The sequence below is a fragment of the Zootoca vivipara genome, chromosome Z1, assembly GCF_965207765.1.
Source record: "Zootoca vivipara chromosome Z1, rZooViv2.hap1.1, whole genome shotgun sequence".
NCBI lineage: Eukaryota > Metazoa > Chordata > Lepidosauria > Squamata > Lacertidae > Zootoca > Zootoca vivipara.
Genome location: NC_142583.1, coordinates 49,486,256 through 49,501,106, shown reverse-complemented (window position 1 = coordinate 49,501,106; position 14,851 = coordinate 49,486,256). Strand labels below are relative to the sequence as shown.

The window sequence follows — 14,851 nt, the reverse complement described above, 5'->3', positions numbered from 1 at the left end:
ACAGGTTTGCCGCCGTTCATGCCTGCGGATAAGCGGGCAATCGCCGCTCGCACCTGCGCACAATGGTGCCTCTCCCAGTGACCCATTTCAACCTCTGGATGAACCTCCGGAATGGATTGTGGTCGCAAATAGAGGTTCCACTGTACTGGTTGCTGGAAACACACAGGAGCGGAGAATGCCTTTGTGCTCAGCTCCTGCTTGTGGATTTCCCAGTGTCTTCTGGTTGGCCCATGTCAGAGCAGAATGCTGGACTAGATCCAGCAGACTTTTCTCATGTTCTTACCAGTACACTTGCACTTGTCATGCAGTGTTGAAAAGTTATAGATCATTGGGCAGGGGAAAGGTATGCAACTCAATGCACACATGCCTAGAACTTATATCTGCAATGTTACACTGACAATTTCACATTATATAATCAGAGGTATAAAAATTAGCAATCTTGCAATCGCCTGTCAATCACTGCTTCATCTCCAATAACCTACGGCAGGGAAAGACCCAATAACAATTTCCCGGTTTCTCCACTTCTGGGTTTGTTGTTGTTTTCTATCTCTGCAAGACTTCCTGGCTGTGACCTAACACTTCCCCCTACGTTCTGTGTTCAGTTCGGATTATTCCCTTACGGAGTAAGACTATTTAGGAGTCGGACTGGAGCCTTAACTGGAATAGAGCACTGTCAACGTTTTCCATTTCCATGACCTGTCAGCTTCTTATTTATTATAATAAATGTTCTTTTCTCTTTTTTCGTTAGTTAACATGCACAGAGAGCTGTTAATTTTACAGAGAATTGTATTCTGTTCTTTATAGTTCACCTTCTGGGGGAAAGGGAGAAGCAGGTGTATCTGCAGGGGGCCTACAAACACCTATAATTTGAAAGGAATCAAAGAAAGAAGAAACATTGGAGCTCAGAAGGCTTCCTCCTCGTCTCTAGTAAGAACGAAATTCTTGTAAACAGAAAGAAACATGAAAACAGCCAGGAAACCCTAATTTATTTATGTCTGCTCAACATGAATTCGTAATAGGATTACATAAAGCACTTTATCTAAGGCAGCTGGATGTAGTCCTTAAGAGGACTCCTCTGTCTTTATGAGGTGCCCAGAAGGGAAAACATCTGCCAAGTGAAGCTTCTCCCCTCCTTGTAGTAGCATGATAGGAAAACCCACATTTGCCACCGGTCTACCTACCTTGGGACTTTTAAAGCCACAAGATCGTGGGCGTAGCAGGATTTTGGGGAGGGGGCAGGGCAGAGCTACCTGCAACACAATTGGTCAGTTCATGGAAGCCACACCTATCATCCAGTTGCATCGCTAGAATGACCTCAAATGACCTCAGCGAGCATTTCAGCTTCAAATAATGATTATTTCTACTTTTGGTTAAGTTTTTAAAAAATATTTACTTGATTTGGTGGGGGCAGTTACACCCATGTACAAGATCCCTCTCAATCAAAGTCCAGACATGACAATTGATTTCTGTCACCTTTTTCTAAGTAAGGACAAACACAGAAGTCAGGATTAACTTTGATCTTCAAGACTTATTAACAATCCACCAGCTGACGTATGAAAACTTACTCTTAAATGAGAAAAGGTAGAATCATAGAATAGAATAATAGAATCATAGAGTTGGAAGAGACCACAAGGGCCATCCAGTCCAACCTCCTGCCAAGCAGGAAACACCATCAAAGCATTCCTGACATATGGCTGTCAAGCCTCCGCTTAAAGACCCCCAAAGAAGGAGACTCCACCACACTCCTTGGCAGCAAATTCCACTGCTGAACAGCTCTTACTGTCAGGAAGTTCTTCCTAATGTTTAGGTGGAATCTTCTTTCTTGTAGCTTGAATCCATTGCTCTGTGTCCGTATAACACAGAGAGCTGTCCAGGCTTTTATGGATAAATGTTAAAGTCACAATAATCTGTTTTGATCGCATGTAATCTCATAAATAATCTTGTCCCTCTCACTCTAATTTCTGGTAAACTGCAGTGATGTGACCAACCAGAGGTCAGGTGAGGGGCACTGGCCCCCCATGCTCTCTGCTACCAGCACTGTGAAGCCTCTTTTCCTTGAAGATTCACCCAAGCTAGCGACTGAGCATCATTTCCTTGAAGGAAAACTTGATCAGGGCCGGCTCTAGGGGTAGGCTGGGTGGCGCGGGGGCGCCGGGCTGGCAGGGGGGCGCCGCGCGGCAAAGCCACGCGGAAGCAGTGCTGTGCGTTGCGCCCACCAGGGCGGGGGCGCCGGAGCAATCTCTGCACCACGGCGCCCGGGCGCCCGACATGCTTGAGACAGCCCTGAACTTGATAGCCAAACACAGATGAATTCAGTAGTGTGGGAGTCAGGCATTAGGTTTTTGCAGTGCTGCAGCATAAAGTATGATTGGTTGGCAACTGTTTCATCCTTCTCTTTCATGGTGCCCCCCCCCCTTTCCCGGCTTTTCTTAGCAATGAAAAGGCAATCCAGAGGAAAAACACATTCCAATTCTTTGGGGATAATCCCCTCTCAAGAATCAAACAAAGCACCCATAAGATAAACACCATTGTTACAGCTCCCAATAAATTGGTTTGTAAGGGGGTTTAATTCAACTGCATTTTCAAATGCAGCAAGACCATTCTGACTCACTGGGATTAGATGAACAGATTTATTACTCTGAACAAGATTTTGGCAAACATGGGTGACTGCATGGTTTCTTTTAAAAAAGAGGAAAGTCTTTGCCTGCTCCCAAAGCACATATCTTTAAGGCTTTATTTCTAACAAGGTATCGAGGCTGCTTAACAACAACCCTACACAAATACTTACGTGCACATCTATAATGAATGCAAATGAATGACCTTTTAAGCAAAGTTTAGAAAACACCATCGAAAGTCTGTGCATGCCTTCTGTTTGGCATAATTTTGAGTTGATTGCACATATGACATTTACTGAAACGAGCATTTCCTAGCCACAATTTAAAGGTATATGCTTCCAAATTTTACTACTGTGACATATCAGGTGTAACTACACAATTATGGAAATGAGAAGCCGAAAGCAATGAACATTTGCTACATTAAGCTGACATGCAACAGAATATTTGAGAACTTGTCCTCTTTGCAGAATGTGCAAGGTAATGACCATTATAATCCTTGTAAACGATGGAAATCGCATGATAATCATTTGACAGCATTCCTGCTTTGCCTTCTTGATAGCCACTATCTCTTAATGTCCCTGTACAATTAAAATGGAGCACATTTTAGTTTGTCGGCTCCTACAAAATGTTTATCCCACAATCCCTATCCACTGCAGAAGAATCTGCATATTACATATAGCAAAGCCCCAAATGTCCCCCCCCCAAATAAAAATAAAGAGAAGCCTTAGGACAGGCATCCCCAAACTTCGGTCCTCCAGATGTTTTGGACTACAATTCCCATTTTCCCTGACCATTGGTCCTGCTAACTAGGGATCATGGGAGTTGTAGGCCAAAACATCTGGAGGGCCGCAGTTTGGGGATGCCTGCCTTAGGACTTTGAGTGATGAAGGGTAGGATGGGGAGGAAACATTTTTAATCCTTTATTCACTGGCTTCACTCAAATATCCAGAAGCCTATTACAAAAAAAGCTACTTGGGTCGGAGTGGGGTTTGTTTTTTAAGTTGATTATTTATTTATTTATTTATTTATTTATTTTGCATACCGCCTTTCCTCTGAAGTTCATACGACAATTCAAAACATCAAAATACAAAATGAGAACACAATCACAATCATCATCACCATCAATAACTCCCCTACCCACAAACACTTTTAAGAGGCCATAGAATGTTCAATCAGCCAAAGGCCTGGTTATAAGTAGCTAGTGGGGAAATAAAGCTACCATGACAATGACAACATCTACCCAGCTCTTCCTTGCAAATGACTCCAGGGTGGCAAACACCAAAACGTTAAAACGACCCAATCAAAAACTAAATTTTTTAAAATACCTAAAACAGTTAACATCTAAAAACATTTCAAAATAATCACTTGCCTAATAATGTCAAGGTTGCCAGAAGCAGTATATTTCAGTTACCAAATGCCTGGATAAACAGGAACGTTTTAAAGGCTTAAAGCTGCAATATTTGCACATTAAAATCAGAGTGATTTGCAGCGTTGAGAAAAGAGTCTGGCACTATGAAGGCTATATTGAGTTTCGCAGGCTTATTTCATCAGTTTGGTGACTTAATCGAATCCAGATTCATTTGAGACACATGCAATTAATCAAATCCAGATTCATTTGAGATACATGCAATTCAGTGCAAACAAATGTAATCCTTTTGTTTTCCTATGTCCGTATCGGACGCAGATTTGCATGGATAAAAATGTAAAAACTCTGGGCAGATTTTAAAATTTTCCAGATTGCAGTTTATAACAAAACGTAGGTTTGAAAACCTACACAAAGCATTCCTAAATACAAAAAAGAAACAATTAGAGGAAAATGCCAGAGCGGAAACCAGCATGGAAGCCACACCTGACCACACATTTTAGTTGAGTGTGCACAATTGCACAGGGACTTCGCCGCAGTGAGATGCAGAAACCCAGCCTTCTATTGTTTTTGCATCCTAATTGAACACATTGTTTCCACTGGTCAGAATGGCATTCTATGATTATGTATATCCTTGATGAGCAATGTCTGGAGAAGTTACTCTAGTTTCTCATGTGTAGGATATTCCTATATGTATGCATTAATCTCATTACAAACTTTGGGGTTGTTTTTTCATGTTAAAATTAGGCTTGAGGGCTAAGGGTTGGGTTTAAGTTAAGCCTTGAACTCAAGCACCAACTTTTCCCGATATCAAATCAGCATGTTTGAAAACAACTTGAGCTTTTGCTCATCCGATAAACGGTTGTTAGATATCTAATTATCTTGTGAGAGATGGTATCCCTACCATGTTGCCAGCCATGAATAGCAGCCTTTGAATTCTCCTTAAAATAAAAATAAAACTATGCCTGCCCATCTATCTATACATCTATCTACGTTCAACCATAGTTCTGTTTGGTTGCCTACACAGCCCTCTAATACCGGTAACAATCTGGAGAAGTTGTCTCAAGTTCATAGGCCAGCAATTCCTTTTCCGGAGAGTAAGTCTGTCTCTCTGGGCTTATCCTTATTAGTCTGTTTCTCTAAAGAGCTTTATGCTCTTGAGGTCACTGGTCTTTTGCAGCTTCAGCCAGAGACATGGCGATGAAATATGAATACTGTATAAGAAAAGCCTGCTTATCTCATTCAGTTGGCTACACTTGTTAGTGTGCACTGGTCTATAGTTATTATACAGGTGAAACTCGGAAAATTAGAATATCGTCGAAAAGTGCATTTATTTCAGTAATGCAACTTACTATTTTTTCTTTTTCTTCTAATTTTTACAAATGCTTTCTTTTGGAAATTCCACAGTAATAAAACAAATAGTTACAATAATACAAAAATAAAATCGTTATAACATTTCATTAATTACATTCCATTTATAATTGACCTGCCTAACAACAAAGAATTACAACAAATAAAGGCTTGACATATCTTGATTTGCATGCCATGCATTTATCTCATATATTTGTTTCACCTTTTAAGTTGCATTACTGAAATAAATGCACTTTTTGACAATATTCTAATTTTCCGAGTTTCACCTGTATGTACCTGAATGGACAATTCATTTGGAATTAATTTGCTGATGAAGATTCATCCTTGAAACAGTTGACTTATCCTGGAAACACTGTTCTGTTCCAGTTTTGTTTGCTGTTCATTACTGGATTCTACATGTTGGAGCACCCACCACTACAATATTGTTGGACATTGAAAGGCATCCTGCCTTCGTTGTAGTGTTCCCTGATAGCAATTTATTGCGTTTGCTATTTCTTGTTTATGGACTTATACATACATTATATGTGGATGTTTATGATTTGTAAATTTTGGGTGATGATCTAATCATTAATAATATATTAATAATACTTATTAGCCACGTGTTGCGGTTGAATTTAAGCAGATTATCTCATTCAGCATCCTGTTCTCACAGTGGCCTATTGGATGGACCAAAGCACAACAGCATTCACCACCCTCTGTGATTCCCATCAACTGGCATTCAGAAACATTGAGGCAGAGCTGAGCCATCATGGCTAGTTGCCATTGATAGCCCTATCCTGCATGAATTTGTCTAATTCTCTTGCAAATTGCCATGCAAATTGGTTGCCATCACTGCCTCCAGTGGGAGCGAGTTCCATAGTTTAGCAAAGCACCATGTACTTTCTTTCATCTGTCCTGTATATTCTAACATACAGCTTCACTGAATGCTCATGCATTCTAGCACTATTGAGAAAAAAACTCTTCACTTTCTCCAAGCCATGCATAATTATAAATTTCTATCATGTCAACTTATCCAAACGAAAAAGTCTCAAATGCTGCAACCTTTTCCTTCTCATCTCCTTGATAATCTTGTTTGCCCTTTTCTGAACCTTTTCCAGCTCTACAATATCTTTTTCGAGGTAATGCTCTTCAACCAGGTCTTTTCTAATCCATTTAGAGCCGAAGTTGAGTCAATTTAACTCATAAAGGGCTGCCTATTTTTTCTGGCAGGACTTGTGTTTTCAAAGAACCTATTAGACAAGCAGAAATGCAGAAGACAAACAATTCCTCCCATGGAGACGCAGTGATCTGAAAACCTTTACCCAAGGTTTCGCCAGATGACCTGTTTATTGAGCATTCATCCTGAATTGCTTGAAGGGTATTTATACACTTTCCCGTTAATCCTTTGCTCATGCCACTCTTTTCAAGGAATTTCCTTGCTGTCCCTGACCACAAAAGTCTGTTTCCTTTTTAAAATGTGTGTGTTGTGCTAGGGCAACACAATGCTTTAATCCTTTTTAATTGTTCAAGGCAAAATCTATGTATGCACTTAACATGAACTAATGTGTCTTGAGGCACCATGAACTTGTTACACTCTTGTAGCTGTTAAGACACAGGAGACTATACGTCCAATTTATCTCTTGGCTTTCCTCCAAGGTGGTGTATATTGGATTTGCTCATTTTATTCTCATGGCAACATGGTGATATTGATTAGGCCGAAAGAGCTTAGCCTAGCCAAAGTTTGCCTAGCACGCTTTGTGTCTGAGCAAAAGATATGAACCTAAGTCTTCCACGGCAAACACTGTGTCAATTACACCAGACTGGGTCTGTTCTTAATTTTATATTAAAGAATGGTGATCTGCAGAAATTTATTTTAGCTTTAGGTTTCAAATAAATGCAGTAGGCTATATAGTTTATTTTGCTGATGACTGTTGCTGAACACACTAATTGGATAAACAGGATTTATCGGTTCCAGGTTTCAGCTTGTAGAGTACGAACTCATCGTGTTTTGGTCTTTCATCTCATTGCTCTCTCCTTCCTTTTACACTGCTGTGCAGTGTTGATAATGGAGAGAGTTCCAGAACCTTTGGCCCAATGCAAGAATATGACTTTTGTACCTGGAATGGAAATTTTGCAGAGACAGTATTTCTTATCTGTGCAAGGTATGCATATGTGTTGGTGTTACCAAACTAGTGTGACTAGTTCATCTTTTACAGACCTGATCCTACCCTCTGAGAAGGTGTCCAAAAGAAAGGAATGGGGGTTAATTTGAGATCCAACCCCCAAGAATATCTTTCTCATGTGCCCTTGCAAACACACGAGGGGAATCACAGTCCCTACTGAAAGTCCTGGGCACGATATAGTAAGAGTGGTTAATGAGTTAGAAATTCCTTTGTCAAATGTTGTTTATAGATTCATTTTTTGTGAAAACAGTAAAATATTCATTTACCAGTGATTTAGGACCAACCACAATTAAGGAACAGAGGCAAGTGGCTTTCTACCCATCTTCTGCTCTTCACCTGCTTTGTGAGGATAATGGTGAAGGTTTCTACTGATCAGGGTGAGGTGGAGATAAGTGTCCGCCCAAAGCAAAAAGTCCAACTTCCATTTTCATATAAAAATTGCAAAACCATTTCAAAATCTGAAAACTTGGTTGTTGTTTTTTTAAACCTTTACAAAAAAAGACAACAGAGGCGATTCTGATTATCACCATAAAAATAAACATTTTTAATAGATACATAAATAAAATGTTTAGAGTTCACCTTTTTTCCATTCCCCTTTCCTCCCTCTTCTTTAAACATCCAAGAGTTTTGCTTCTATAAAGAAAAGTGTGTGACTACACAGCCAGATAACCACTTTAACATGCTTGCAGACAAAACACAGAATGAAAGAATGCACCCGGATAACTCCCACCCTTACAGTTATTTCTGATTTTACAGTACTTGCAGATATTGCTACATGAAACAACATTCTCCTAGGAATAACAGTGGACTAATAAATGACCCGCAAGAAAACTATGGGAGCAAAAAGTCATTGGTGTGCTGTACCTCAAAATAAATTATGTCATGTATGTATTACAAGCTGAAGTTTTCCACTTGTTCACCTCGCTGCCAAGTTACCAACCTGTCACAGTTGTTACTGTTCTCCCCTTGTTCCAGGCTTCTTCTTCCCTTGCTTAGCTTCCTTCACGAACAGGACCTATTACAGACTGTTCTTTCAGGGTGAGACTACCCATGGACTAGTGAATAGTGAAGGGGTGGGGAATCTATGGCCCTCCAGATGTTGTGGCAGACCCACTTCCATTAGGCCCTGCCAGCATGGCCAATAAAGTTCAGGGGTGATGGGAACTGCAGTTCAACATCATCAAGAGAGTCACAGGTTTCCTCTCTTTGGAATAGTGGGAGCTGGCCTTACATCAGCACCTTGAATGGGAAGTTCTGAAGTCTGGAAATGGAAAGTGAAAGTCCTTATCTTGCTTTCCACTACAGGTGCTGGGGTTCGGGTAGTGTGGCTAAGGCAGTGGTTTTCAACCATTGTGCTGTGGCACCCTGGGCTCTGATGCCCTCTTGCATCTCTGTTTCCCAAAGGCTTGCACAGCTGTTTACTGCAGCAGCCCTGGCTACAAGCTGCCCAGGCAAATGGTGCCTCTGGCTGGCTAGGTGGTGCTTCTCAGGCCCCTGTGAGGCAGTGTGAATAAGCAACTCTATTTTGGGCAGAGGGGGCAGCTGCCGCTGCCCAGAGGACTCCCAAGGAGAGGGGAGAACAGAGGAGTCTGAGGGAATATTCCACAAGGCAGGGTATTTTTAAAAAGGGGTGACGTAACTGGGCTTCTGAGCCCCACAGGGGTGTCGCAGAAAGAATGCAATTGACCAAGGGAGCTGTGGACTCAAAAAGGTTGAAAACCTCTGGGGTAAGCCATTTGCCAAGAACTACTTTCTGACCTCTCTCTTCAACAGATCAAGCTGTGAACCGTATTTAGACTATGCCCATCCATTCATCAGTTGGGCATCCTGAGTGAGCTTCTCCTCACTTCTCATTATCAGCTGCAGAACAGCTTATGTTCATGGATCTTTGCCTTCTCCAATCAAAAATGGGACCGGGCTGCATGCCTGGCTCTTTCTGCCACTGGCTACAATCCATACAAATAAGCAACCTCTTGCTAAGTCAGTAAGACCTTCTTTTGATATATGCTTCATGGCTGAAGTCTGGCCACCTTAATGCACACAAATCACTTATTAAAGCCTACTTATCTGAAGCGTCATATGTACTGGAGTGCACACAGCCTTTTGGATTCAGACAGTTGGTATGCAATCTACCAAGCACTGCTGGTGCTCAGCAGTAACACCTTTATAAGGCTGCAATTCTGTGCATAATTCTGTGCATATATTGTATGGGATTCTGCACACATAATCCAGCAAATAGTTTCAATCTATAACTCTACATCTTTCTGTAATTATAACCATGTATTAGCATTTTTGTATCTGTGTGCATAGCTTGTTTTTATTGGAAGGAATTGTAGCCTGGCACATTCTGGGAAGGGAAAAATCCTTTCCAGTTGAAAGCTAGGCAAAATTTAATTAGAAGCAGCTTTTTCACAAGTTATTCAGGCTATTTCTGGTAGCTTAATGGCTGGCTGTGCTTCATCAAGATAACATAAGGGGGCAACTCATTTTAATGTTTTATCCCTTTTTTGGTCTTTATTTTCTCCCAGCAATCGAGAATATTTTACCAGTATAGCTTTTTACATGGTTATTAAAATAAACAGGTGCATTTGAAAACACATCACCATGTGTTCTACAAAAGTAGGGTACAGAGACAGCATAGGACCACAGGGAGTTAAATTATACAGAGTCAGACCTTTAGTCCACCTAGCTCAGAATTTTCAGTGCTGAGTGGCAGCAGATCTCCATGGCTTTAAGATAGGAGAGTCTCCCAGCCCTACCTGGAGTGACGGGGAGTTGAACAGAGGATCTTGTGCATGCAACACTTTTGCTCTACCAGCCTCTCCCCTATGGTGTGAGAAATACTGTGTGAGTAACCCTCCATTGTATGGAAGATAAGGTAGTGAGGGCAACTGCATCTGACGTATGTCTCTGTTGCTACAATGCAAGACCAAAGAAAAATGGCACTTCTACTGTGTTGGTACGTCTGCAAATTATGAATTTTGGGGACTGTTTTGCTCTGGTTTAGCAATGGACTCTTGAGCCTAAACACAGTTACTGTACCTGGAAGTTTAGCTACCACTACATTTGGGAGTCAGATTTCTCAGTATGTATTCTTAGGATTGCAGCATAAGACACCACTGATGCTATCCACCTGCAAAGCACCTTAGGGAATGTCCTTTTCTTCTGTCAGGTTTCTTCTTGTTTTTATTTTTATTTTGCTTAGTGTCTGCTTTGTTTTTGCTTGGTTTCTTCTTCTTCTCATTCTCCTTGAACCATGGGCCCCAAACGCCTCCATTAAAATTGGGGTTACTCCTGGGGTCCTTAGGTGGGTATCGGACGGGGACAGCAGTCTTGTTGAACTGCGAAAGCCTACGCAACAGCTGCTTTACCACCTCTGGGTACTTACTGGAAAGGTCCACTCGCTCATATGGGTCAGACGTGATGTTGAACAGCCACACAGTTTTCCCAGCGGTCCATGAAACTCGTTCGTTGTGCCAGCGACTGGGACCAACATTACTGAATGACTGCGGAGGGACCCAGTCACTGTATCCTGGGTTCCCCGTCAATAGTTTCCAATGGTTCACACGGATCGCTGACTGAATCGCCGTGTTCCATAGTCCAAAGCCAGCTGCCCAGGAACCGTTTTTGGCTTTGGTGTAGATAGGATCAATGTTGTGCAAAATATCCATCCTTGGGGACCGTCGGCCTTCACTTATGGTCTCCCACACGTCATAGCCATCCAGTTCGGTGTCCTCATCAATCTGCCCTTCAGCTAACATGATCAGAGTAGGGAACCAGTCTGTGATGTGGATGAGCTCCTTGCACACACACCCCTTGTTTTTAAGCAGAGGGCTATGAACAAAGCCAACTGCTCGGATCCCTCCTTCCCAGTATGTCCCCTTGCTTCCTCTGAGAGGCCAGTTATTTCCACCGGCTGTGGGCTGCCCTCCATTGTCAGATGAGTAAATGATAATGCTATTGTTATAATAACCGTACCTCTTTAATGCAAGAGTCACATTGTTGATAGCTTCATCCAAGCATGCCAGCATAGCAGCATACCTACGTCGGTTTATATTATTTATCGATCGGTAACGCTCGTAATACTTGCCTGGTGCCTGAAGTGGAGAATGAACAGCTTGGTATGCAATGTACAAAAATATGGGTTTCCTGGGGTTATGGGAGGCTAAGATTTGTTGCACTCTTTGCGTGTACATCTGCGTCGAGTACATGCCATTGTCATGATCCCATGCAGCATTGTCATTCTCGTACAAGTCGTAGCCGCACATCCGAGGACTGTCACATTTGTAATGAGTGTAATAATCGCCGCTGCCCAAGAGAGAGCCAAAAAAGGTATCAAACCCTCGCTGTGTTGGCATGCATTCCTTGCGGTAGAAGCCCAAGTGCCATTTGCCAACCATGTGGGTGGAGTAGCCAGCTTCCTTCAGCTTCTGAGGTAGTGTCACATTATCCAGTGGTAAACAGTTAGGCTGAGAGGGCCTTATGACTGAATGCTGAAGACCAGTATGGATTTGATACCTGAAATAGAGAATGAGAGAGAGAGAGAGGAGAGAGAAAGACACATTTTAGACAAAGGAGAAAAATGTAAAATGCTACAAAGTCAGGACCTGGAATGCACAGAGTACCATGAAGCACCATGAAATATGTTTGTTTACTTGGAAGTAAGCTCCACTTGGTTCAATGCACAGGAGTAAAGCTTTAAATTGGTGATCTGAGAGATGTCAGGTGGAGATTCTGTGTTGCGCACCACAATCCAGGTCTGGCCAAAAATTTATCCATCCCTACTGGCGTCTGTGTTTACCAATTGACGTTGCAAACCAGTATTCATTCATTCATTCTTACTGGCATTTGATTTCACTATTCAATGGGGAGGGAGGGAGAGAGAGAGAGACTCTCAGAGCTGTTCACATGTATCAGTGAGAATACAGTACTGGGTTCTGAGGCTGGAACGAACTTCCAGTATGTATATGATTGCATTATGAGGATGATAATACCTTTTAGATAAATCTACACACTTGTTATCACTATTGCAACCTAGAAATGGTATCTATAACATATGAAATGTTCTGAAAAACAATCAGAGTTTAGGGTAATTGTGGAATTTTTATTAAACAGCAACAACAACATATGTCACCCACATGAATACAAAATAGATTCAACATGACAATTACTAAGTGGTACTGCAAAGCCAAATCAGTAAACACCCGTTTGGCTCAGAAAATAAGGTATTTTTAAGCCACAGAAGTCTTTCTATTAGTGAGAAAACATACAAAATATTAACAAGTACATAATGCCATGAAGGCTTATGTCTCTTTCACATTTTGACATTACTTATGCATTAAACATCTCATGTTTCCTCTCTCTTCTTCTTTTAAACAAATGTTCATGCTCCTGAAGTAATTAAACAACTACTTGTGGATCGAGAAATACAAGGACATTAGCATATTTTTTGTTATTTCCAAGTCGACACCCTAATTATTCCAAAGCATGCTTTATTATTTTCCCCCAGTGCATGCATTTACTCAAAGGGTGCCTGAATGAAAACTTGTATAGAAAGTAACTATCACCCAATTCTGATGCTCTCTGGAGCAGTGTGATTGCAATTGTGCAGTGGTTGCTCTCTGCAATGTCAGTGACTTCCACAAATGCTTTGATGTTGATGAAATGGTTATGTGTCGGCTACCAATGCCTGTCCCATCAGGGTGTGTGTTCATTCTAATATTATGCACCCCCACAAATTCTAGCCTTACCACATGGGCAGAAGTTGCAAGTTTTGCCAGCATCAGTACAGTCATACCTCGGTTTAAGTACGCTTCGGTTTGAGTACTTTCCGTTTAAGTACTCCGCGGACCCGTCTGGAACGGATTAATCTACATTCCATTACTTTCGATGGGAGAGTTCGCATCAGGTTAAGTATGTTTCAGGTTAAGTACGGACTTCCAGAACCAATTACACTCATACTTTGAGCTAAGTACGCTTCAGGTTGAGTACTCCGTGGACCGTCTGGAACAGATTAATCCACTTTCCATTACTTTCAATGGGAAAGTTCACTTCAGGTTAAGTACGCTTCAGTTTAAGTACTCCGCGGACCATCTGGAACAGATTAATCCACTTTCCATTACTTTCAATGGGAAAGTTCGCTTCAGGTTAAGTACAGACTTCCGGAACCAATTGTGTACTTAAACCGAGGTACCACTGTATCCTTAAAGCAAATGCTCTGCAGTTGTACACAAGTTGATTACAAAACTGAACTACACGGCTTACTGATAAAGGTTGCTTTTGGGATTCAACAGAAGACAAGAAACATGTTGTCTGTTTGCTAAAATCTTAATGGACAATTTATAGCTGCTCCCTAAAGCACTGGATATATGTTGGGGGGGGGGGTAGATTTAAATCGGTAAGCCAAAACAGAAGTATTTTGCTGAATGGACTGAATTCATTATCACAGCTAATTAGACACCATTTATAAAGAACAATCACATGCTAACCAATGATCTAGTAACAAATCCTACAACAGTTTTGCAGGCTTTAAGTGCTGTTAAGAGGTGGGTGATTTGTTCTGTATCTGTAATATACGTTTTGGGCAATTGTATTTAATTAGATTATTCATTGCCTCAGACCCATCTCTTGGCCAGGACTTTTTGATGATTGTGCTAGTTACGCCAGTTCCACCAATCCAATATAAACTTAGATTAATCTATCATAAGTAGAGGTTTACGTTTATTTAACATAAGGAGAGGTTTACAATTCAACAATAGTGGAAGCTTGTTTTACATTAATTTCAATGGCACAACTGTTTGCAGAAACAGTACCATGATATTGCTCCCAGATGGATGCAGATGTTAAGCTAGACTTTGTTGGTTTCTGTGCACATGGAACTTTAGTTAAAGAAGTGATGCAAACAGTAACAAAGTGATGTTTGTTTTTGCCAACCACACTGCACAAGCTTTTTAACAAATGACTTTAGGCCTGCACGTAGATCAATCATGTACAAATGGATGTAAAATTACATTCCAAACCAAGCTAAGATAAAGAGTTGTAACACATTTATTACAATGGGGCTTAAGTCTGCTTAACTTGGGCTGGACTTAATTTGTAGAGTAGCGGCATGCAGGGCAGTACGAGGATTCCTGCATGGGGGCGCCTCATTCGTGCCGCCCACTCAAAATTCTGTGCCCTTGGCTTTGGTCCCCCTGCCCCCCCACATTAAGCCCTGCATGAGACTAAATCTCAGGGTTGTGGAATTGAGCCCCATGTTGGGTGAAAGATTCCTGCATTGTAGGCTGTTGGGACTAGATGACCCTCATGGTCCCTTCCAACTCTACAATTCTATGAAATAA

The 14,851-nt window shown here is 41.4% G+C and overlaps 1 protein-coding gene across 1 annotated transcript in view; it reads right to left on the bottom strand.

Moving 5' to 3' along the window:
• Positions 1–8,025: 8,025 nt before the first annotated feature.
• ARSJ (arylsulfatase family member J) overlaps positions 8,026–14,851 on the bottom strand; it is a 33,453-nt gene continuing 26,627 nt past the window's right edge. Inside the window, exon 2 of the mRNA XM_035112556.3 lies at positions 8,026–12,029. Within this exon, the coding sequence (XP_034968447.3) occupies positions 10,637–12,029 (1,393 nt within the window). The 3' untranslated portion in view covers positions 8,026–10,636. The remainder of the gene's footprint in view (positions 12,030–14,851) is intronic.